Source organism: Hyperolius riggenbachi, chromosome 12 (assembly GCF_040937935.1).
Source record: "Hyperolius riggenbachi isolate aHypRig1 chromosome 12, aHypRig1.pri, whole genome shotgun sequence".
Classification (NCBI taxonomy): Eukaryota; Metazoa; Chordata; class Amphibia; order Anura; family Hyperoliidae; genus Hyperolius; species Hyperolius riggenbachi.
Window position 1 is genome coordinate 14,752,911 of NC_090657.1, and position 25,574 is coordinate 14,778,484.

General features: G+C 46.8%; 1 protein-coding gene across 4 annotated transcripts in view; it reads left to right on the plus strand.

The window, feature by feature from the left end:
* Window positions 1-14,508, plus strand: part of SGCA (sarcoglycan alpha) — a 102,034-nt gene extending 87,526 nt beyond the window's left edge. For all 4 annotated transcript variants that reach the window (XM_068264524.1, XM_068264522.1, XM_068264525.1 and 1 more), the window contains 2 exons: window positions 7,691-7,909; window positions 14,361-14,508. In XM_068264524.1, coding sequence (XP_068120625.1) covers window positions 7,691-7,880 — 190 coding nt within the window. In that variant the 3' untranslated portion in view covers window positions 7,881-7,909; window positions 14,361-14,508. The remainder of the gene's footprint in view (window positions 1-7,690; window positions 7,910-14,360) is intronic.
* The last annotated feature ends 11,066 nt before the right edge of the window (window positions 14,509-25,574 follow it).

Genomic DNA, 25,574 nt, shown 5'->3' on the forward strand with positions numbered 1-25,574 from the left:
GCCGGCTTCAGCAACTGTCGCTGCAGACCTTGCTGAGACTTTTGCCACTACCCGGGTGGCTGATACCCGCAGAACTGCCCCATCCAGCTGGAGAGGAGGTCAGCCCAATACCTCGGCAGACCCTCCTGCCCCTGTGAGCCGTCCTCCACAGAGGCCACCCAGCGCAGCTGCTGCACCCAGGCCTGCAGCGCCTGGAGAGGTCATCTGTCACTACTGCCGCCAGCCCGGACACATGAAGTTCGACTGCCCGGAGCGGAGACAGACACCACCAGCATCTGGATCATCTGCATCACCTGCACCTCACCCACAGCAGAGGCAACCCGCCAGTGAACCACAGCCTGCCTCATCAGATTTTGTCCTGTTTGCCCGCGGAAAGGAAATCCGCGACCGAACCGACCAGCAGCAACTGGTTAGAGTGAACGGCAAAGTTGTCACCGGATTCCGAGACACCGGAGCTGACATCACGTTAGTTCACTCACACCTTGTGCCAAAGGAGAGCATCAGCTCCAGCCGATCCCTTGCCCTTACTGGAGTAGAGGGCACCCTTTTTCACATAGCCCACGCCAGAGTGAAGCTGGATTGGGGAGTGGGGGGAGTCCAAGAAAGGGTTGTTGGGGTTATGAAGGATCTCCCCGTCCCTGTGTTGCTAGGGACTGATTTGGGCAAGCTTGTGTCCTACTATGAACCTGCCACGACCGCCTTGTCACTCACGGAAGGAGACGGACTCTCCACCCACCACCAGGTACTTTATACACTTGGGGGAGCACCAGGGGGAGGTGGGTTGAATGTGCCCAGTTCAAGGGTACCAGGTTCAATAGTGCCTGCTTCAAAGGCACCTGAGTTTGAGGTACAGACTGTCTATTGTGATGATGCTGTAACTGTACCTGAGTTTACTGTACAACCTGTCTGTAATGAAAAAATGTCTATACCTGTCAACGTCATCACTGCATGCAATGATGATTTGAGTACTGTCCGTCTGTGCCATTCTGACAGTGTACCTGTGCTAGCCGTACCGCGCAGCTGCACTGCTCAGAACCTGAGCTCAGAACAGGTGGAGGGGGTTCCGGCCTCCTCCCCCTCCTCTGACCGCAGGGATGAGACCTTTCAGCCGCTGGCCTCGTGTGACATGAGCCAGTTGGCTGAAACTGACAGCGCCGTATTCTCAGCCGCACTACAAAGTGACCCAAGCCTGGAGGTGCTCATGCAGCAAGCCGCTGAGCCCCTCGCAGACGGGGCCGCTTTCAAGGTGTACTGGGAAGGTGGGAGACTGTACAGCGAGTCTGTACAGCCCCCTACCGGTAGATCACATGCGAATACCAAATGGCTTGTGGTCCCGAGTGCGTTCAGGGGACATGTGCTGAAATCTGCACATGGTAATCCTCTGACAGGGCACTCAGGTGTCCGCAAGACACTTGCCGGTATTCGGAAACAGTTTTATTGGCCCCGGATGAACAGGGATGTAGCAAACTACTGCAGAGCATGTGCCGTCTGTCAGGAGCTGGGAAGGTCCAGGGATTCCCGCGGGGTTCCCTTAGGTCCACAGCCACTCAGCAGGGGAACCCTGCGTGGGCTGGCTGTTGACCTAACCAACCCACTGCCCGTTGTCCGCAGTCCCGGCAGACACCACGTCCGACTGCAGTGGCGCAAACGCCCTGTCCAGAACGGTCCATGTTGGGTCAACCCTGAGGGTAGCCGACCGCGACCGGTCCAGGGGAACCGAGCCACAGGCTCCAATAGGTTTTCCCGCCGTACCGGCAACTCGAGACCCGTCAGCCAGGCTAGCGGCGCCGCCACACATCTTGCGGATGAGTGGCTAAGCCACGGACAAGGGGGGGGGCTGTCACGGACGATTGCGGGGACGCAGGCGCGTCCTGGAACCGCCCGTGAAGAAAAGAACGATCGCACTCGATTCCTGCGTCGATTGCGCTTCAAATCGGTACAATCTGGATTTATTGTGTAGGAGGTCTGCAGTCCCTTCTTAGCAGAGGAATAGCATCACCTTAACTGCAGGATGGCTCTTTTGATATGCTAATGAGCCTAATCTGCCCTGGAGGGCCCTGGCTTCAAGCTGTGCTGATGGCCATCCATCAGGTACAAGGTGACAAGCATCCTGGCAGAAGCAATCTAGCTGGGGGGAAAGCCAGACCCACTGGCTCCCTCACTGCAGGGGAGATGACACCTAGCTGGCTGCCCCAAACTTCAAAGAAGCCTTTGCCTGGGAATAACCTCTGTCTCATAGCCATATCTATAACTTCCCAGATCTGTCATATTTCTGGGGTTCCTAAGGTGGCAGCAGTGCCAAACGTGGGGGAAGGGTAGCATGAGCCCCGGTGCTGGTTCTGAGGAAGTTTCAGAACATTCTGAGGTAAGGACTACCAGTTAGGCAGTCTCAAAATGCCCTGATGATACCGCAGGGGTCCCACCCCTCATGTCTGGTATCAGGGCGCTGGGTAAATCGAGACAGACCTGAAAATGTTAATAAATCTGCCCTGACCTGTACGGTTCTGTGAGATAGAGCCCATATATGGGTAGATATGATTTCTAGCCCCAGTACAAGGGGAGGGCTCATCTCATCTTTGAAGGGGGTGTATGGCTCCCCGCCCTCACTCCCTCCTACTGAAGCAGGGGCATAAGAATGGCTGAGGACCCAAACTCAGTGTCCTCCATTCTGAAACATCTTGAACTCATTTATGCCAGCTTGAGGATATGCTGGCATCTGCCTGGTCTGAACTCTGGACTTTGATTGAAACCAAGGACTTTACAAGTTTTCCCACTAAAGGACCTCTTTCCACCTACTAAGTATTTTTCTCCCTTCTTTTATTTTCTTACTGGTTATTACTGTCTTAACGATTGTTGATTTTAATAATTGTCTGTATATATTAATTATTTATATTGCGTGAATAAACGACTTTCTCCAAGTCATTCACTTTCCGCTACCCTACTTATCAGCACACACACAGAAGTGATCCCGTGTCTCTGAAGATACGCTACTGTTTGTTGTTGGCTAGACAGAATATCGTGTGTTTAACCGTTTTATTCGCAGGATTAGTCAGTCAGTAAATCGGGTCCACTGGCCCATACCAGTGGTGGTGGCAAATCCCATGAACCAGTGGGTGACGTTGTAATCACCCATATCTCACAGGCTCCCTTCTGAGTTGTCTGCGGCTAATTCTTAACGGTTCCTGCGCATTGACTGCGACCAGAGTTCGCACGATCTGTGCGCTGGCACCGTTTAGAAGGCTAAGTGCGGTCAGCCACGGAGGGCTCCTGTGACAAGCATGCCTAAACTTATCACACCTAAACTTATCACACCTAAACTTATCACGCCTAAACTGGCTTTTCACCAGCATGGTGCAATGGTTATCATGCCTAAAGTCTTTTAGGCATGCTAACTGGGTTATCACCGCTTTGTGAATCGAGCCCATTGTATGTGTACATTGTATTAAAGAGACTCTGTAACAAAAATAGTTCCCCTGGGGGTACTCACCTCGGGAGGGCGGAGCCTCAGGGTCACAATGAGGCTTCCCCCTCCCCTGTAGCTGCAGGCAGTCCAGCGCTGGCCCCCCTAAAGTCTCCCGCAATCCTGGCTCAACAAGCCTGACAAGCGCTGATTTATTTACCTTCCCTGGCTCCAGCGGGGGCGCTGTTGCAACTGTCAGCACGGAGATAGGCGGAAATAGCCGATCTCTGTCGGGTCCGCTCTCCTACGCAGGCACAGGAGACTTGCGCCTGCGCAGTAAAGCGGGCCGACAGCGATCGGCTATTTCCGCCAATCTCCGAGCGGAGAGCCGATACTGCGCCTGCACTGGAGGTGGGAAGGTAAATATTTACATCCCCGCTGTTCGGAGGGGCACAGCGAGACCGCCGTGGGACACAGGAGGACAGGGGAAGCCTCAATAGTATCCGGAGGCTTCCCCCACCCGAGGCGAGTGCCTCCCAGGGGAACTATGGACATAAGGGGGCACCATGCAGTCTATTTATTTATCTTGCAGTCCTACTTACTCGCATGTCTGCATTGCAATCTGTTACCTGCACATGTCTGTGCCACCATTCATAGATCCTTACTAAGTGACAGCTGCCTGCTCACACCCAGCCTGACATCCTGGGTGGGGAAGTGATTCATAACTCTGTTAGCAGCAGCCACAGCCCTCTGTAGAATCATCACTTATAGTTGTCGGTGTAGAGAGCTGTGGTCTGAACCTATAGAGCAATTTCTTCATAATAAAGTAACCTTATACAGATCTTAAATAATGTAAGCTAGTATGGAATGTATAGTGTGGAGATCTGAGAGCAGTAATTATTTATTGTCTTTCCATAGATAGATTGTGCACTGAAAGCTGTGGATAACAAAATACATATATCCAGGCACATCGCATCTAGTTAGGACATTAAATAAGTTATTAAGGAAAGGGGGGTGCTGAAGGGGGTGTGGCTAGAAAACAGCAAAAATCTATTAACCCTTCGCACTCTCACATGCAAATGTTCAAACAAATGCATTCACAGATTCACTCATCCAGGCACAACCGTTATCCCTACAGCTAAGTTAAAAGCCGGGGTCTTAGTTCACAGAAGAATGCATTCTTATGCTTAGTCACCTATACTGCGCAGAAGTACCTAGGTAAATGTAGGTGTCCTAACGCTGGCCCTGTAACATGCATAGTGCAGACATGCAAACACATTCATTGTGCCTGGATATATGTATTTTTTCTTGTTACTGACCCCTGTGGCTAGGGTCTAATTCAGTGCACTCCCTCCTTCCCCTGTATGTGTTTGTCAGCATGCACACAGCTTATGCTGGTGTATGCGCATGGTGCACATGGACACATAACGTTAGCTCCCTTGTGCGATTGGTAAGATGCACTGTCTGTCCCAGGAGAGGACGTCAGGATGTGTGCTCCTAATCTATTGATAGGTTTGATGCAATGAATGTGTTTGCATGTCTGCACTATGCATGTTACAGGGCCAGAGTTAGGACACCTATGTTTACCTGGGTACTTCTGCGCAGTATAGGTGACTAAGCATAAGAATGCATTCTTCTGTGAACTAAAACCCCGGCTTTTAACTTAGCTGTAAGGATAACAGTGGTGCCTGGATGAGTGAATCTGTGAATGCATTTGATTGAACATTTGCATGTGAGAGTGCGAAGGGTTAATAGATGAAAGCTGTGGATAATGTTGCACACCCACATGTACAGCGATTCATCTAAGATTACATGTCATTTGGGATAATATTGTCCTTTGCTTGGTGTTGTCTCAGCAAGGATGCGTATAGCGGTGACTGGCATACACATAGGGCCTGATTCACAAAGCGGTGCTAACAGTTAGCACGCTGGTGAAAAGCCCTTTATCATGCCTAAACTCAGTTTAGGCATGATAAGTTTAGGTGTGATAAGTTTAGGTGTGATAAGTTTAGGCATGATAAGTTTAGGTGTGATAAGTTTAGGCATGCTAAGTTTAAGCGCCAACTGCGTTAGCACCGCAGTGCACAGCTGATCAAAAGTTTTACGCTAGCAAAGACTGGTGCACTTTGTATAAAGTTTAATGGCGCTGCTTTGCGCGCGGGACTTTGCAAGCGATCTAAACTTATCTAAACTTAGCATGCCTAAACTTATCACTCCTAAACTTAGCATGCCTAAACTTATCACGCCTAAACTGGCTTTTCACCAGCATGGTGCAATGGTTATCATGCCTAAAGTCTTTTAGGCATGCTAACTGGGTTAGCACCGCTTTGTGAATCGAGCCCATAGTGCCATCTAGTGGTTATACATCGGTCTGCGCTGCCTGTTTATGAAGAAATGGCAATCTGCTACTTATGATCTGAAGCTCCATTGACATGATCTGTTAGCAAAGAGCAACTTACCCAAACGTGACGATTTACACTGAAAGTGGCACATCTTCTCTACTTTCCAGGGCTGTCGTATGGGCAACCTGGGCGATTGCCCTAGGGCCCCAAGCCAGCTGCCTCCCCTAACTTAACTGTGCTTCCCGGGCCCCTTGCAGAGTTTTCAGCAGAGTAGTCACTCACCTGTCCAGGCGGCCGTACTCTGCATTTCCATCTTCATCCCCTGGCCACATCTTCTCTGTGAGCCACGACATGTTATTACGTAATAACGTGCACTGGATCAGAGAGGGGCCCCGTGAGGATGAAAATAGAAACGAATGGCCGCCGGGACAGGTGAGTTGCTACTCTATCCAAGGGTCCTAGCGAGCACAGTTAAGTTGAGGGGTCTGGTAGCTTGCTTGGGGCCCTTGGAAAAACTGGGCAGTAACAAAGGACCCCTAATGCCACTTTAGGGAAGGGGGTCTGGCAGTTGGCTGATGGTGTAATGGTTAAGGGCTCTGCCTCTGACACAGGAGACCAGGGTTCGAATCTCGGCTCTGCCTGTTCAGTAAGCCAGCACTAATTCAGTAGGAGACCTTGGGCAAGTCTCCCTTACACTGCTACTGCCAATAGAGCGCGCCCTAGTGGCTGCTGCTCTGCTCTGGCGCTTTGAGTCCGCAAGGAGAAAAGCGCAATATAAATGTTATTTGTCTTGTCTTGTCTGTCAGCGGGGTCGATGGGTTAACCTTGCCTGGCGGCCTCGTTGTTACTAGAACCTACCCTGCTACTTTCACTGCACTTTCATAAAAATGGTGATCTGCAGGGCTCTAGAAAAGTGATGTTATTTCTGAAGATCTTTATTAATAGGCCCCTGTGATTTTATCATCACGACACAGTAATGACTGAGTAGATGTTGTAACACTATATTGTAAGGAGTTCCTAGTACTCGTAGTAATAAGACTGGAGAACACGGATTATAGTGTAAACCTCCTAACTTTTGGAGCCAGAAAAAGGAACACTAAGCTCCACTCCTACCACACTATTAGCCACGCCCCAATTTTGCATGTGGCGTTCATCTCCCTTATAGTCCCATGGTGTCTAGTGGTTCCCCCTCCCACCCCTTTACAATTCCCTGGTGTCTACTGGGCCCCCCTCTCTTCCCGATATAGCTTCCCTGGTGCCTAGTACTGACCACTCCTCTCCTTTATAGCTTCCCTTGTACCTAGTGATCCCTCCCTGCCCTTGTCCCTATTGCTTTTCCTCCTCTCAACCATATAGCTTCACTGATGGTGCGCTATACTCTATACTAATTTTAATTTACTGGGCTGCGTTGGGGGGGTACAGGTCAGTGCTGGAACACAAGGAGCGGCAGGGGGGCGTGGTACTCAGGACTATACCTCCCAACCCATGATGGTCCTGGACAAATTGGGATTGTTGCAAGGTATGCTAGTGTGCTAGGGAGCAATTCAAGAACGGAGACGGCACACCAAAGGGTCAGCATACAACTGTATTGGAGCAGCCAAAAGTGCAAGAAACACACAACATGTTTCGGGCAATCAGGTGAGGAAGGGCAACGCCCGAAACATGTTGTGTGTATCTTGCACTTTTGTCTGCTCCAATACAGTTGTATGCCTAACCTTTGGTGTGCCATCTCCGTTCTTGACTTGCATCCAGTGAGCTGCAGGAGTGGTGTACCTGCTGGAGTCTGGCACCGGTGAACCAGCCTTGGAAATACTGGCCAGTGTGGTGGAATAAGTGTCAAGTGTGATTTTGCCTTACAAATAGTGTGCTAGGAAGGATTAAGTCTTATAAGTTATATAGTGACTCCTGTTGATTATAGTGGTAACTGATAGGCTTATATATCTTACAGACTCCAGATGATCCACCAGCAATCCATTTTTTCCAATACTGAAGAGCTTCGGAAAATGGCCTCCAATCGGGACGTGTCTCGGCCCCTTTCCACGCTGCCCATGTTTAATGCTCGCACCGGTCAGAGGATATCTCCGATGGATCTGGCTGGTGACGGTGCTCGGGTGCCTCTCATCTTGTCCGAGCAGTGATTGCATGGTGTTCATCACTGCCCTGCATGGTACGTCATAGTAATAAATATAATGCACACTCAAACACGCACTTAATCATGAGTCATACAATCTGCTGTGGATAGGCCACTTTTTTTTTTTTGGTAGAATTACACCACAACTTGAAAAGACTGAGCTCCTACTGGCATTTTTACAGGTTTGTTTATATACCAATGAATAAGGTAACTCCAACTGGACACATTTTAGCATTCTCAAAAATGTTTTGTCACCAGTGACATCTTTAGTTAAAGTAAAATTCTAAGTTTGTAGAGAGAAGAACTAAAGGGACTGCTAACTTATCAACAAGGCACTAAGATTCATGGCACACACTGAGGTTGGTGCACCAACCACCGGGAAACAGCAACATGTGCAGCTGGCGGCTGTTGCTGCCAGAGAAGGCAGAGCTTTGGGCTGTAGCTCTGCCTTTATGCGTGTCAATCCGCGCATATCTTCGCTACTCTCAGTGAAAGAAGACTGAGAGGGCCGGGGAGAGGCGGTGATCCGCCGCAGATGGACGTGTGTAGAGGCAGAGCTACAGCCCAAAGCTCTGCCTCTCACGGAAGCTCTCCCCGCAGTGTGCCCCGGGAGTTTGGGGTGATTTAGTTAGTGTGCAGCCACGGGGATGCAGCGTTTTAGTTAGGGCATTGATATTAAAGAGATTTTTAAAATGAAATTTGAGAGACTTCAGTCTATCTTTAAGCAAGGCACATTGCCTAGCTGTACTGCTGATCCACTGCTACTAACACTATTAGTCATAGACCCTGAACAAGCATGCAGAACAGGTATTTCTGACAAAAGTATGACAGGATTAGCTGCATGCTTGTTTCAGGTGTGTGATTCAGACACTACTGCAGCTAGAAAGATCAGCAGGACAGCCAGGCAGCCTACTGGTATTGTTTAAAAAGAAATTAATATGTCTCTCCTCTTGGGTTCCTTTTAAATCTGGTTCAAACCTCACACCTTATTCTTTAACCCTTAAACCAAAGTTAAAGGACACCTGAAGCGAAAATAAACGAATGAAATACACGATTGTATCTATCCTCCTTCTCCTAAAAATGACTTTTTAAGATATTCCACAGTTTTAATTTATGTTTAAAACTACTTTTTAAGTGATAACTGTTTTATTGTTTTTGCTCAATGACAAATTCATTGAAGTATGCCAGAGCTAAAATCTATGAACTATTGAGCCTTTTTATCTCTTTCCTGCTCTCAGAAGCCCTTTTTCTGCTAGGAAAGTGTTTTATAGTTGGAATTTCTTATCAGTGGGGGTCACACTGTAGTCACTTCCTGTTTGAGTCAGGACTGAGTCGGCCACTTACATACCTGATATTTAACTCTTTCAGGCAGAGAAAGAAAAAAGGAACACAGCATAGTTATTTGTATGCTAGGCACTGTACATACCCATGTCTATCTCATCATGTCACATGTCACTTTGTGTATCCTTTAAGAATCAGGGACTCCAGGAAAGTTCAATTTAGCATCAATGCTACAGATACAAATATTCATCTCTTAAGATTAATTTTTACTTTGTTAGCTTTTAAAGATGCTAGAGGTGAAAATATATATTTTTTTCTAACCTGGAGCTTCTTCCAGCTCTAGTAGGCTTGTTTGTCCCTTGCCGTCCACCTGGTCCTCCTCCTCCTCCTCATCAGCTGTTTGTCCCGCTCCTGCAGCTAAGTCGTGCAGTACTGCACCTGTGTTGGCCCAGCAGCACACGGCCTTGATCATACTCCCATGGCTGAGCGCAATCTGCACATGCATATCTACAAGGCTTGACGTAGTGCGCATGTGTAGAGCACGCCTGGTCACCGGAGCTCGATCAAGGACGGGCCAACACATGCACAGTACTGCGCAATGTGGGCAACCTGGCTGAAGGAGCAGGATGAACAGCTGAGCGAGCTGGAGGATTGCTGGAAGTCCCAGATAAGTTAAACAACAATTATTATTTTCAACTCTGATAGCCCTAAGGGTGAAATTGATGGAGAAGGTTTGAAAATGCTATCACATTGTTGTGCTTTTCCTTGGGATAAGCTGGCATTACAACAACAACAACAAATAACATTTGTAGAGCGCTTTTCTCCCATGGGACTCAAAGCGCATAAGCATGGCTCAGACCATCGTGGTACAGAGGAGGAATTTTATAAGTCCGGAAATGCCAGGCTAAACAGGTGGCTTTTCAGTCTGGATTTGAATAGCTCCAGGGATGGTGCTGTCTTTACTGGGTGTGGCAGGGAGTTCCAAAGAGTAGGGGCAGCATGACAGAAGGCTCTATCTCCAGATTTTTTGAGGTGCACTCTGGGAGTGACCAAGTTTATAGAACTTGCTGATCTGAGGTTGTGAGAGGTGTGGTGCAGCTTCAGCAAGTCCTTCATGTATCCAGGGCCCAGATTGTGCAGGGATTTGAATGTCAGCATTAGGCGTATTTAGCGCCTGCATCTTCTTGTAAGTCATTGAAACCACCTAAACTACTGATGATTTTCACTGAATCTAACCCCTCAGCATGTATGTTTTATAAAATGCTCCGTTTCTGCTGTATCGAGTTCTGGCAGTGTGCTTTAGGTAGAGAGGTGTAGTAAACCGGGATCAGCAGAGAAAGGCTTGATGCCACTGAAGGCTCGTACACACATCCAACAAAACGCACAACCAACCCGACGACATGACCAACCGCACGACAACTCGTTGACATGACCTGTATTTCCACACGGCCAAACCAACTAAACGACCAATAGAGTTGGGCCGAACGGTTCGCCTGCGAATGGTTCCATGCGAACTTCCGTGGTTCGCGTTCGCGTCCCGCAGGCAAACTTTTGCGGAAGTTCGGTTCGCCCCATAATGCACCATGAGGGTCAACTTTGACCCTCTACATCACAGTCAGCAGGCCCAGTGTAGCCAATTAGGCTACACTAGCCCCTGGAGCCACTCCCCCCCCTACTAAAAGGCAGGCAGCGGCGACCATTATGGTCACTCGTGTGCCTGCATTAGTGAGAGTAGGGCGAGCTGCTGCACACTCTCTCTCATAGGGAAAGATTAGTTAGGCTTAGCTTGTCCCTGGCTGCATACCTGTTCTGTGAACCAACCACTGCATACCTGTTCTGTGAACCCACCACTGCATACCTGTTCTGTGAACCCACCACTGCATACCTGTTCTGTGAACCCATCACTGCATACCTGTTCTGTGAACCCGCCACTGTATACCTGTTCTGTTCAGTGAACCCACCACTGCATACCTGTTCAGTGAACCCGGCACTGCATACCTGTTCTGTTCAGTGAACCCACCACTGCATACCTGTTCTGTTCAGTGAACAGTTTGGTGTGTCAGTGTGAAGCAGTACCTTAATTACACTACCTGATTGATGTATACACATGCAAGATGTTTTAAAGCACTTTAGGCCTGTCATTTAGCATTCAATATGATTTCTGCCCTTAAAACGCTGCTTTGCGTCAAATCCAGATTTTTCCCGGGGACTTTTGGCATGTATCCCACTCCTCCACCTGGGGGTCCAGGTGTTAGACCCCTTGAAACATCTTTTCCATCACTTTTGTGGCCAGCATAATTTTTTTTTTCAAAGTTCGCATCTCCATTGAAGTCTATTGCGGTTCGCGAACTTTAACGCGAACCGAACCTTTCGCGAACATTCGCGAACCCGGTTCGCGAACCTAAAATCGGAGGTTCGGCCCAACTCTAACGACCAAATCATTTGTATACTGCGCATGCAAGTGGCACTACGGGCTGCACAATATGGCTGCATTCAAAACCAGTACAAATTGTTCAAACAACGTTGTACACATCGCTTGTCTACGAGCCTATACAGGAAGGATACGGCTACCAACGCTTTACTGATGGCTGATAGTTTTCACCCTGGACACACTGTCAGGGGTATCCCTGTGGGCCAGTACCTCCGCGTCAGGAGGAATTGTTCCTCTCCTGATGCGTTTGAGAACGAAGCAATGAATCTTAGGTCACGTTTTAGGGACCGGGGATACCCTGATCGCTTACTGCGTCAGGCTTATCAGCGTGCCCGTATGGCCGACCGCAGTGCACTTCTGGTGGCGCACGGGCCCCGGAGAGATGAGGCCAATCTTACACGATTATGTGTACGTTATTCTGCACAATATAAAGAGATTACTCGCATCTTGCAGCGACATTGGTACATTCTTACCAATGATCCCAAAATTGAGCCATTTGTGACATCTGAACCTAAGGTCACGTTTAGGCGTGCACCATCTCTCCGCGACCTGATCGTTAAGAGCCACTTTAAGGGCACTGCGGTCACACGCCCCCATTGTATCGTAACCGGGACCTATAGTTGTGGTGGATGCACTGTTTGTCGGTTTTTGGCCATTGGAAGGGAAGTAATTCTTCCTAGTGGACACCTTTGGCGTCTACAACAATACTATGTAAACTGTAATACCCACTTTGTGGTTTACCTTCTTATGTGCCAATGTGGCGCATTCTACATTGGTAAAACAGGACGCGATTTCAAATCCAGAATTGGTGAACATATTGCTAACATCAAGAGCATTGCATCCACCACACCGGTTGCGAGACATTTTAGATCCGCACATGGGGGCGATTTTCGAGGTATACGATTTGTCGGCCTCGACCGTGTGCATACAACCATTAGAGGGGGTAATTACGATCGTCTGCTCCTGCAGAAGGAGTCCAGATGGATCTTTGAGCTAGGGGCCACTGAACATCCTGGCCTTAACGAAACAGTTGGTTTCGCGGCCTTTTTACCTAACTGACTTACTCTGTCCCGGGATCCATGTTACTGATAGTCTTCCCTTTAGACCCCCTCTTCCCTCCCCCCTTTTTCCGTTGCTGCCTGTTTGGTATGGGCTAGTTGTGCTCCCCTTGCCCGCTGTGGCTGTTTCCCACCTGTGTCTCCCTGTCTGTCCCTATGCAACATCGCTGCACAGCAGGCATTGATTATTATTACCATTTATTTTTTATTTCAAGTGACTATGCCATGTTGGCATATTTTTTGGACATATTTCCGCATTTATGCGGCTTCTGTGTCCACATTTGAAGGTTTTTTGCGAGTATGCCGTCTCTGCTCAACAATTAATGTTTAAATAACTTTTGATTAATTTTCGAATGGTTTTGCTTGATTATGTGTTTATATTTAGTTTATTTTGTTATTTTCTCTTTATTTATGTTCGTCCCCGCAATCCAGCCATGCCCCTTCTCCCCCTCCGTCCTGACCAATCACGCAGGCTATGCCATTCTGCCGTGAGCCGCCGGGATTGTTTTTCCGGCACCATGATTGGTTGCGGATAGGAGGCGGGGTCGGGTGACGCGCATGACGCGTATGTAGTGACGCGTGCAGACATTAACGTGCCCGCGTCCTTCATAAATGGCTGGACGCGGGGATTCCTCTTTGCCACGCCTCCCTTCGTAAAAGCCGGTAGACCCGGCGAAACATGTCAGGGCTGCTGGCGTGCTGCTAGCACGGTCCCTGCCTTGTGACCTCCCGCCCGCATGCTCTCCATCCATCCACGCTTCTTGCCTGGTCACTCTTCAGCCCCCGGGTGCCCATTGGACTGAAGTCGGGCAGAGTGCTGCATGTTTACAAACTGCATGAGCTACCCATACAGCTACACCCAGCAGCACAGATGCATGGACTCGCTGCCATTGGACCCTTCGACACTCCCCAAGCTGTGAGCTCCAGCCGAGGGGTCGAGATACCTGCAAATTGATCAGCCAGGAGCTAACTGGACTCCATCTAAGCTGCATCTGGAGTGGGTACAGTATGTCCGTAGTCTGTGCTCATACGCTATGTGCCTTTTCTGCTACATCCTTTATTGATCTGGGCTTCGCTTGCTAACTGCCTTAATTGGACTGTTTGCTTCTGTGTGCTGCTGCATTCGGATCCTTTCCTGCATCTTTGGAACATTGTCATTTCACTGTCTGGTATACCCGGTGGGAGGACGCTTTGTTTAAGGAACCTCCTCAGGCCTGTGTTTTGCAAGTTTTTGGGATCCCTGATCACACTAGGTGATCCTAGGTAGCGGTATGTCTGTTGGATGCATGCGGGGTGAGGCTCTATGGCAGTTTGTACCGGTGCTTTCTTTTAAAGTTTGTTCAAAATGACATTAATAAATTTTTGTATTTTTTCATTTAATCTAGTCAGTGTGGATTTATGACTTATGCTCCCCACACCCCCTTTTCCTTTACTTTTACGTTTTTAACGTTGTACACATGTTGCCAACTGCATTATATCAGCCCAACAGTTGTATGAGTTGATCCGCCAGTTGGATTGGGCTTACCGCCTGTTATCACTCACTCATCTCATCCTTTGTAATGCGTACATACGTCCAACTATCATCCAATAGATCAAGTTTGGACGATAGTTGTGCAAAATAGTGGCACATGTCTACAAGCCTTGAGAATGTCAGTGGCTCTGCCTCTCCCCGAGTCTACTTCTCTTTGGTCAACCTTTTCATTTTTTTGTTTTCCAGGGAAACTGACAGAATCCAGTGATCAGAGGGATGTCTTATGGTACAGAAGCTGCTCTTACATGTGTGAGGAGGAGCAATGGAATTCCTTCATATACAATGTGTTTGCAATAAAAACCTATAGGTGTGTGCTGCTGTGTAGGGAAGAGAATGACCTCATCATTTTTTATATAAGTAATCTATATATATAAAATCGGATGTATGTATGTATGTGTGTGTGTGTGTATGTATGTGTGTGTGTGTGTATGCGCCGCGATCACTCGAAAACGGCTTGACCGATTTGAACGAAACTTGGTACACAGATCCCTTACTACCTGGGATGATATGTTCTGGGGTCTCGCGGCCCCCCTGCACACCTGGGCGGAGCTACAAACAGCCAATCAGATTCCACCCATTCATGTCAATGGAAAAAATGTAAAAGGCTGCCATTCTCACAGTAATCAAGCCAGAGTCCCCACACTTGGCACAGGTGGTCACTTGGTGACCGAGGTTACAAATCCAGGAAAAGTGGGCGGAGCATAAAACAGCCAATCAAATTTCAGCCGTTCATTTTTAATGGGAAAATGTAAACTGCAGCCATTCTTAGACTGTTAATCGCAGGGTTCTCAAACTTGGCACACTTGGTCACTGGGTGAATGCGATTAAGATTCAAGAAAATGGGTGGAGCCTACAACAGCCAATCAAAATTCACTTATTGATTTTCAAGGGGAATATTTAAACTGCTGCCATTCTTACACTGTTAATGGCAGAGGCTTCAAACTTGCTACAGTCGTCATTGGGTGACTGGGGTCCAAATTCACTAAAGGGGTGGGGCCACATACAGCCAATCAGATTTCCTTGGTGGATAAACTGCTTCCATTCACACATTTTTGATGCCAGGAACCTGAAAGCTCACAAATGTGGTCATTGAGTGACTGTGTGTCCAGGTTACAAAAAGTGGGCGGAGCCAAAAACAGCTTTTACTGGGAAAATATAAACTGCAGCCATTCTTACATCGTTAATTGCAGGGTTCTCAAACTTTGCACAGTTGGTCATTGGGTAACTGAGATTAAGATTTTGGAAGGTGGGTGGAGCCTACAACAGCCAATAAAAATTCACCTTTCGATTTTCAAAGGGAATGTTTAAGCTGCTACCATTCTCTTAGGGCCTGTACACACTGCTGCGCTTGCGCTGCGCTTTTCAAATCACATGCACTTTTCAATCGCAAGGTCTTTTCAAAAATAATGAAAATCGTGGAGACCTGTACACACTGGTGCGATGCGCTTTTCCTATTCTCATTAAGGCTTGCGATTTAAAAATCGCATGCGATTTTAAAAGCGCAGCAGTGTGTACAGGCCCTTATACTGTTAAAAGCAGATGCCTCAAACCTGGTACAGTTGGTCACTGGGTGATTAGGGCCCAAACTCAGAAAGGTGGCGGAGCCACAAACAGCCAATAAGATTTGTTTATTTTTCAATGGGAATATACAAAGTATTGATACCAAGGACCCCAAAGCTGATAAACTTGATAATTGAATGACTGTATGTCAAGGTTAGAAAAAGTGGTCGGTGCCAACAACTAAATTTTTAACATGGCCGGGTTCCCAAACTTTACACAATTGGCCACTGGGAGACTGGGATGAATATTCAGAAATGTGGGTGGAGCCTACAAAAGCCAATCAAAATTTACCTATTGATTTTCAAGGGGACTATTCACATTGCTACCATTCTTACACTATTGATGGCAGAGGCCTCAAACCTGATACAGTCAGTCATTGGGTGACTGGGGTCCAAATTCACTAAAGGGGTGGAGCCACAAACAGCCTATCAGATTTGTTAGATTGATTTCAGCCATTCTGTTATTGGCAGGGTTCTCAAACGTGACACAGTTGGCCAATGGGTGACTGGGACTAATATTCAGGAAAGTGGGTGGAGCCTACAGCAGCCAATCAAAATTCACCTTTTGATTTTCAAGGGGAATATTGCAACTGCAGCCATTCTTACACTGTTTAATGGCAGAGGCCTCAAACCTGCTACAGTCGGTCGTTAAGTGTCTGGGGTTCAAATTAAGTAAAGGGGCGGAGGCAAAAACAGCCAGATTTCTTTACTGGATAAACTGCTTCCATTACCACAATTTTGATGCCAGGAACCCAAAAGCTCACAAACTTGGTCATTGTGTAGTGACTGTGTGTCCAGGTTACAAAAAGTGGGAGGAGTTAAAACAGATTTTTCTGGGAAATTGTAAACTGCAGCCCTTCTTCACTGTTAATGGAAGGGTTCTCAAACTTAGCATAGCTGCTTACTGGGTGACTGGGATTAATGTTCAGAAAAGTGGGTGGAACCTAAAAATGCCAATCAAAAATCACATGCCGCTTTTCAAGGAGAAAATTACAATTGCTGCCATTCTTGCACTGTTAATGGCACAAGCCTCAGGCCTGGTACAGTTGGTCATTGGGTCACAGGGGATCAAATTCAGAAAAGGGGACAGAGCCACGAACAGTGAATCAGATTGGTTTCATTTCATGGGAAAATACAAATTATTGATGCCAAGGACCCCAAAGCTCACAAACTTGGTCATTGAGTGACTGTATGTCCAGGTTACAAACAGTGGGCGGAGCCAAAAACAAATTTCACTGGGAAAGTGTTAACTGCAGCCCTTCTTAAACTGTTTATGGCAGGGTTCCCAAACTTTGCCCAGATGGTCACTGAGTGACTGAGATTAATATTCAGGGAAGTGGGTGGAACCTATAATAGCCAATCAAAATTCACCTGTTGATTTTTAAGTGGATAATTTCAATTGCTGCCATTTTTCCACTGTTAATAGCAGATGCCTCAAACCTGCTACAGTTGGTCATTGGGTGACTGGGGTTCAAATGCTGGAGAGGGGTTGAAGCCACAAACAGCCTATCTGATTTGTTTAATTTCTATTGGAATATACAAATTATTGATGCCAAGGACCCCAAAGCTCACAAACTTGGTAATTGAGTGTTTGTCCATTAGGGTTATAAAGTGGCCGGAGCTAACACCAGCCAAATACATACACGGGCAATGCCGGGTCATCAATGGGTGGAGACAAATACAAATTTCACTGGGAAAATGTAAACTGCAGCTATTCTTACACTGTTAATGGCAGGGTTTTTAAACTTTGCACAGTTGGTCACTGGATGACTGAGATTAATATTCAGAAAAGTGGGTGGAGCCTACAAAAGTGTATCAAACTTCACCTATTGCTTTTCAATGGGAATATTTAATTGCTACCATTCTTGCACTGTTAATGGCACAGGCCTCAAACCTGGTACAGTTGGTTATTGGGTGACTGGGGTCCAAATTCAGAAAAGGGTGTGGAGCTCCAAACAGCCAATCAGATTTTTTTCATTTCAATGCAAATTATTGATACCAAAGACCGCAAAGCTCACAAACTTGGTCAGTGAGTAATTGTGTGTTAGGGCTAGAAAAATTATGCAGAGTCAACACCAGCCAAGTACATACCCGGGCAACGCCGGGCAATCAGCTAGTATATACTAATTTAACTGGTGTCTCTGTCATGATCGCTGCTGCAGCAGGTATTGCTGGAAGTAGTTGTGCTGCAGCTCAGGCAGTTCTGATCTATTTCCATGCAAGCTGCATAGCTTTGTCTGCCTTTCCCTGCTGTCAGCTTGTGACTGATTATCATTCACCTTTGTGGGAATCTGCATGTCTGCTCCCATTGGATGACCTCAGTATAAAGATCTGCTTCCTGCAGGACTCCTCGGGTTTTCATAGCTTCAGTTTAAGCCTGTCTTGCTGTTGCTTCAGCCCCCGATCGTGTTTCTTGTTCTAAAGATACTTTGCTGGTCTTTGCATCATATATTGGTTCATTGCCAATATATATGCATACCAGCACGTTTATTATTTTCCTTGTATTCGTGTTACGTTGATACATCAGTGTCGCTGATGTATACGTACACGAACTGTTTATATCCTGTGTGCAGTTAGTCAGCTTTCCAGCACGTTTTGGTAGGTTGCGCGTATCGTGATCACCCGTGCTGAGTTAGTTACCCTGCTCCTGGTTCTGTTTGTGGATTGCGTTCATCTCTGCGAAGAGATAACGAATCCTTCTGAATCCTGTTCGGTTACCGTTTGTGGATTGCGTTCATCTCTGCGAAGAGATAGCGAATCCTTCTGAGTCCTGTTCCCTGTATTACTCCTGTCCTAGTCAGAGTTCCTGCTTATGTCATATATCGGTTCATTGCCGATATATACATATGTTAGTCAGACGTTACAAATAGTTTCATTGATAGCTGTAATTGTAATACGCTAGGAAAACATACTTATTGTATTTTTGTCTGTGTTACGTTCATCTATCTCGATCCTGCTATTTCCTGACTATCCTGTCCTGTCTTTGTGAGGCACGCCATCGCTGCAACGCATTGGCTGCCTCATTCCCGTCTGTCTGGTTTTGGACGCTTGCTGTCGCTAAGTAGCCGCTAGCTAGCAAGCGTTCATTCTGTCTACCTGTCCTGATCTCCTCAGTTCTGGTTTATGCGCTCAGCGCTACTTTGCGCTGAGACATTATCGCAAAAGTATTGTTTGTGGCTGTCGGATCTGCACCGGCTCTGTGCGCCACAATCTCGTATTGGAGTCAGTCCTCCCCTCCACTATACTAGGGATAGCCTGTTTCCTTGTGCTAGTGTGTGTACCTCCTCCACGTCAGCTCATGCGTTGCATGCTGACTGTGGAGAATACACCACCAAGCCTTACAGTCTCCCTGTTATAATCAATATCACTTACCTGTTCTCAGATGCTGTTTCACCTTACCATGTACCTGAATAACCATGGCTGAAACCAGCTGATCTTCAAACTGCACTGATTAAAAAAAAAATTGCAGCGTTTTTGTGGGTATACAATCTGTTCCAGGAAGCTGTCTTTAGGTCCCACCCCTGAGGAGACATGGTAAAAAATAATGGCGGAATCTTCTAAAAATAATGGGAATCTGCACATCTTGTGGCTCTCCTGTTAAAATCCCATTATTTCTGGTGGAGTTTTTATCTTTTACCTCCACACTTGATTACAGTATATGATTGTCTAAAGATGGCCATACACTTATAGATTTGCAGCAGATTCGACCATCAGATAGATTTCTGTCAGATGCCTGTCAAGTCGAATCTGACAGGAATCTATCTGATGTGTACCACACACTAGGAACAGATTTCCAATACATTTCAGAATGAAATCTATTGGAAATCGATCTAAATGTATTATTGGTTCATTAGATCCAATGCAACTCCATAGGCCATCGATCTGCTGCCAGCGGCAGATCTACCTAGACTTTCCATCTTGTCAGATAGAGCAAATTGATCAAAATCGGCCACAAATCGATTGAATGGGGAATTAAATAGAATCCATTTTTGATCAATCGATTCTATAGAATTGATCAATGGCTAAAATCGACCAGTGTATGGGCCCCTTAAGATTTGCCTAGTTCAAGGCATGGATTTTAATATGGTATCTGACACCTTAGGAAGCAGATTGGCCATATGATGCCTGTTATATGTGACACAACGACGGCTCTGCAGCCAAAGTTCCTGCTGTAAAAATGTGGTCGCACAATCCGAAGGAGCGGAGATGAGAACCGTTACCAACAGAACCTGTGGCAGCGCTGCTGCTTGGCACTGCAACCTTATGCTGCTCATTCTACAAGGGGTGTGGCCCAGACTGAGCTATTTGAGATGACTGCAGCCTACAGCTGAGAAGGTCTGTGGTGCAGGAAGTGGTTGGTGAAGGGCACCAGACAAGATACTTTAAGGGCTCATTCCCACTATGTGCTGCGCTGTCAGTTTTCACGCAACGCACATTGTGTACGATCCACGCGGCAACATAAAAGTCCACAGACTTTCATGCTACCATTCAAATTACAGCTGTGCATTCGCATGCGCTACGATGTAACATGCCTGGGAAAAATTTTTCGCACGACGCACATGTTTCCTGTCGCCAGCCTACTGAGTACGGCTGCCAACGTATGTACTTTAGCGCACCACCACGTACATTCCATGCGATGGCAATGCATGCACGAAATCGCGTTCATGCATATGTTCTGTAGTGTTGATGAGCCCTAATGAATAGGTCGTCTTGTGCCCCCGCCGTCCTTCCGTCCTAACCCTCCAGCTAGCAGCGGAAACCCCTTCAAAGCTAACTGGTCGCAGCCAGTCGGAGGCTTCGCAAACCCTGATCACATTCCCGTTTCCTGGGAGCATTCTGTGCATGCGCAGTTGCGATTTTCCTGTACTGCTCATGCACAGAACGCTGCTGTGTACGGGGGCGTGGTGAGGAGTTGCGTGGCCAACTTTGAGGTGATCACCACTGCTGGCCGGAGGGTCTCAAAAGGATGCTGCACAGGATGGCTCCAGGGGGCTCCAAGAAGCTACTACTCTAAATACGCTAAACACAGAACAAATAATCAGTAGCTAATTTTCTAACATTTTATAAATAAGTAAAAAGTGTGTGTGTTACCAGTGGAAGTGCTGACCCATATGTAGGTGCCATTATAATGTGTGAAGTACTGTGAAATGTCCTGAGGGGTTAGATGAAAGCTTCTCCCCAACTTGTTCTAGTAACGCCCCTTCCCTCTTGGGATTGTTATTAAGCTCAATCCCTCATTGTTCCTTGATGGCTTCGCCGCTTCGCACCTTCTGAAAAAGATGTTATAATACATGAATTTTCCCCCCATTTTAAATCATAATTTAGTAATGTAGAATGTGCAAGATTTATCCAAACCCATGTGAGGAAAAATAGAGAAAAACTATTATTATTATTTATTTATATAGCGCCAACATATTCCGCAGTGCTTTACAAAGCACAATAACATAGGATAGGAAGATAGGTACAACCAAAAAGTGTACAGCAGAGTCTCAAGCAGCTCAAATATTGCAACAAAAACAGTAAACATTAGGAGGATGACCCTGCCCTTGTGAGCTTACAATCTAAAGGGTAGTGGGGGGGACACTAGGTAAGGAGATGGGAGGGGGGAAGGGATGGATGAGGCAAGTGAGCCTTTGCCTCTGATTACATTGTGAACAGATAAGTAAACAGGGGCTAGAAAATGTTATAAGCGTGTCTGAAAAGGTGTGTTTTAAGAGTGCGTTCGAAGATGTCCAGGTTTGGAGCATGACGTACAGGCTGTGGGAGAGAGTTCCAGATAAGGGGTAATGCTCGTGTAAAGTCTTGGATGCGAGCATGAGAGGAGGTGATCAGCTTAGAGGCCAGGAGAATTTTTTGGGAGGAGCGAAGGTTGCGGGAGGGACAATATCTAGAGATTAGTGAGGAGATGTATGGAGGGCACAACTCATGGAGGGCTTTGTATGTTAGAGTCGGGAGTTTGAACTGGATCCTCTGGGTAATGAGCAGCCAGTGGAGGGAACGGCACAGTGGGGCTGCATCAGAGGAGCGGGTGGAGAGGTGAATGAGGCGGCCTAGTGCCAAATAAGTGTAAATACAGAGAAGATGCTCATAATGACCAATCGGAATCCTTTCTCTGGTCATGCAATCCCAGCGACACATTACAATCCTAAATGTGGACCTCTGCTTCGTTTCTGGACCAATTCCGCTCCAGTTGTCTTTGTACTGGTTTTGATAACTCTGCTCCAGTATTCCTCATGGGATCTCAGGCACAGCCTATCATTTGACCTTGGGCATGTCCCCTCGTCTCCTCCACCTGCTGTAAGGCTTTATGTCAGCTCTGCCCCCTGCTGGCCCTGTTGGATATTATGCTGGGCATACACGGCTCGATTTTGCCACTCGATTCCGCGCCCGATTCTTTTCCGTGCTCGATTCTGCAGGCGATTCTCTTATCTTCCGCTCGTTTTTCTTATCTTTTCCCATTGTCCTCCATGCAGAATCCAGCGCGGAAACGATCGGGCGGGAGATCAGATGTGTCGGAAATTATCTATCGAGCCATCTTAATGACTCAGAATCGAGCCGTGTATTCCCAGCATAAGGCATGGTGGAAACCATAGCAGTGTTCCCCAACCCTGTCCTCAAGGCTCACCAACAGTGCATGTTTTGTGAAAATCCATAGAGGTAGTTGATCAGCTCTGCTGAGACACTAATTACCCCACCTGTGCAAGTTTGTGGTTTCCTGCAAAACATGCACTGTTGGTGGGCCTTGAGGACAGGGTTGGGGAACACTGCGGCATAGTGGAAGCTTTCTTGCAGGAGTAGAAGTGTTCAGGTGCTACAACCAGTCATTCAGATCATTGCAAACAATACATGAGAACTTGGAATCAATAAATGACTGATAGTTGTACAGATAGGCTTTAAACAGAACTATTTGTGTATTATATTTTATTTTGACAGCCAAGCACAATGATATACACTTCATCACAACATACATCATACATTTAAAGTGATTTTATCGTTGATCTACAGTACATGACTTACACATCACACTGTACAGATGATACTGAAAGGTATGCAAACTAACCAAGACCAAAAGTACAGAAAAAGTCCAAAGTAAGTTAACACACCATTGTTTGCTTAAAGCTGAAGTAGTAATTCTTCAAAGCGTGTGTCAACACAAAGTTATTGACAGTTGTTTCGGGGCCACAGCGGGTCCCCTTCATCAGAATATATGGGGACAAACATGTTTGAAGAATTAAACCAGTGCAGCTCTACCGTCAGCTGGCCAGTGTGAAAATGTAGGATGCCACACATTTAATTTTGCCTAGGGCCCAATTTTACCTAAAAATATCCCTGATCCTTTGGTACGGTAACATTATCTTAGATTAACTCAAATACACTTTAACACATACACACTTACAATTATTAGCCATAGACACTTTATTAGCCTTTTATTTGTATCATCCAAGCATGCCTTCATGCATTCGGGTAACTACAATTCTTCAGTGTAATGATCTGTACATTATTTTAAGGGCGTTAGATCATTTTGGCTAGACTAGGGCACTGTACGATGTAGTTTTTTTTTTTTTTTTTTAGTATTTCTCCATTTATTGTTTTATCACTACCTGGTTTCTGTAGCCCAGACCCAGATTTACGTGTCTGCCCGAGTTGCTACAGCTCGGAGGGTTAATAGTATTTTACGCTGCCAGTAACTTCATTTGGCTTGTCCTGCGCCCAACTGACCGGTGGCATACTAACACAGACGCCTGCCAAGTGGTATATGGAAGGTTGTCTTCTCCCTTCTCATGGTCTCATGACTCGTAATGGTTTACCATTCTCGCTCTCTTCAATCACACCTGAACTGAGAGGTATATGGTGGCTGCCAAATTTATGTCCAGTTGCCTGGCAGTCCTGCTGATCTCTTTGGCTGTAGTAGTGCCTGAATCACACACCTGAAACAAGCATGCAGCTAATTCAGTCAGAAACATCTGATCTCTGTCTCCCTAATCAGCTACTGTCGTCTCCAACTCTCAAACATATCTCGCATCCAACCTTTTCTAACTCAGGACAACTAAAATGTCGATACATGCTCTTATAATATCTAGTTTGGACCATTGTAACATACTACTTTGTGGACTACCAACCAGGGATGCTCCTCCGAGTAGCTACAAGTCTAGTAGCTACTTGGATGCAAAATGTTAGCTGTTAAACAGCTGTGACCATGGGAGATGGGGGGTTAACTTATCCATGCATCCTGTGCGTTCCATTCGCATGGTAACCACATGCCTTGATAAAGGGGGACCCTGCGCGGCCCCCGAAGCAATTGTTGGTCCATCTTGTGGAAACTGGCACAATAAATGTTATGTGCTTTTGAAGATTGGTGTGCTGACGATTGTAGCAGTTTATGCTCTAACTTAGACCATTCCTCCTTCAACCTCTGGCCAAGTAGTATTCCTTACTAGATAACCTAAAAACACACTGCCTGTATGAATACTGTATACTACCCACTTGTCTATCCCCCCCCCCCCCGGTTCCAAGGGCAGGATTCTCTCACCCTTTTGTGTCTTCAAATTTGTTATTCATTTTGTCTCTTGCAATCTGTTAAATATTTTATTTGTCATGTTACATTTGTCGCTGTGTTTACCAATTCTGTATACTGCACCGGGGTCTATATTTGGTGCATACCAGTGTCTGTATTATGTTCCCTGTGTTTGTTTTTCTTACTTTGCACAGTGCCATGGAATATGTTGGTTATTTATTAATCAATAATAATAATGACTAAAGCCTGGTACACACATACAATTCTGATTGTCCAATGATTGGCCAATTTTACCACTTCCATTTAGCATAAGAGCCAACACATTTTTAATACTATAAACTGATTGTGTTCTCATACTACATGAAGGTGGTACAATTGGTTAGTGACTGGCCAATGAAAATAGGATGTGAGAAGTTATGTTCTTTTACGCCTGCCCACTTCCCCCTCTGTGAGAAGTCTTGTTCTTCAGCCTGCCCAGAATCCCACTTCCCCCTCTGTGAGAAGTCTTGTTCTTCAGCCTGCCCAGAATCCCACTTCCTCCTCTGTGAGAAGTCTTGTTCTTCAGCCTGCCCAGAATCCTACTCCCCCCTCTGTGAGAAGTCTTGTTCTTCAGCCTGCCCAGAATCCCACTTCCCCCTCTGTGAGAAGTCTTGTTCTTCAGCCTGCCCAGAATCCCACTTCCTCCTCTGTGAGAAGTCTTGTTCTTCAGCCTGCCCAGAATCCTACTCCCCCCTCTGTGAGAAGTCTTGTTCTTCAGCCTGCCCAGAATCCCACTCCCCCCTCTGTGAGAAGTCTTGTTCTTCAGCCTGCCCAGAATCCCACTTCCCTCTCTGTGAGAAGTCTTGTTCTTCATCCTGCCCAGAATCTCACTTCCCTCTCTGTGAGAAGTCTTGTTCTTCATCCTGCCCAGAATCTCACTTCCCCCTCTGTGAGAAGTCTTGTTCTTCATCCTGCCCAGAATCCCACTTCCCTCTCTGTGAGAAGTCTTGTTCTTCAGCCTGCCCAGAATCCCACTCCCCCCTCTATGAGAAGTCTTGTTCTTCAGCCTGCCCAGAATCTCACTTCCCCCTCTGTGAGAAGTCTTGTTCTTCAGCCTGCCCAGAATCCCACTCCCCCCTCTGTGAGAAGTCTTGTTCTTCTTCTACTTGTCCAGAATCCCACTTCCCCCTCTGTGAGAAGTCTTGTTCTTCAGCCTGCCCAGAATCCCACTCCCCCCTCTGTGAGAAGTCTTGTTCTTCTTCTACTTGTCCAGATTCCCACTTCCCCCTTTGTGAGAAGTCTTGTTCTTCATCTACCTGTCCAGAATCCCACTTCCCCCTCTGTGAG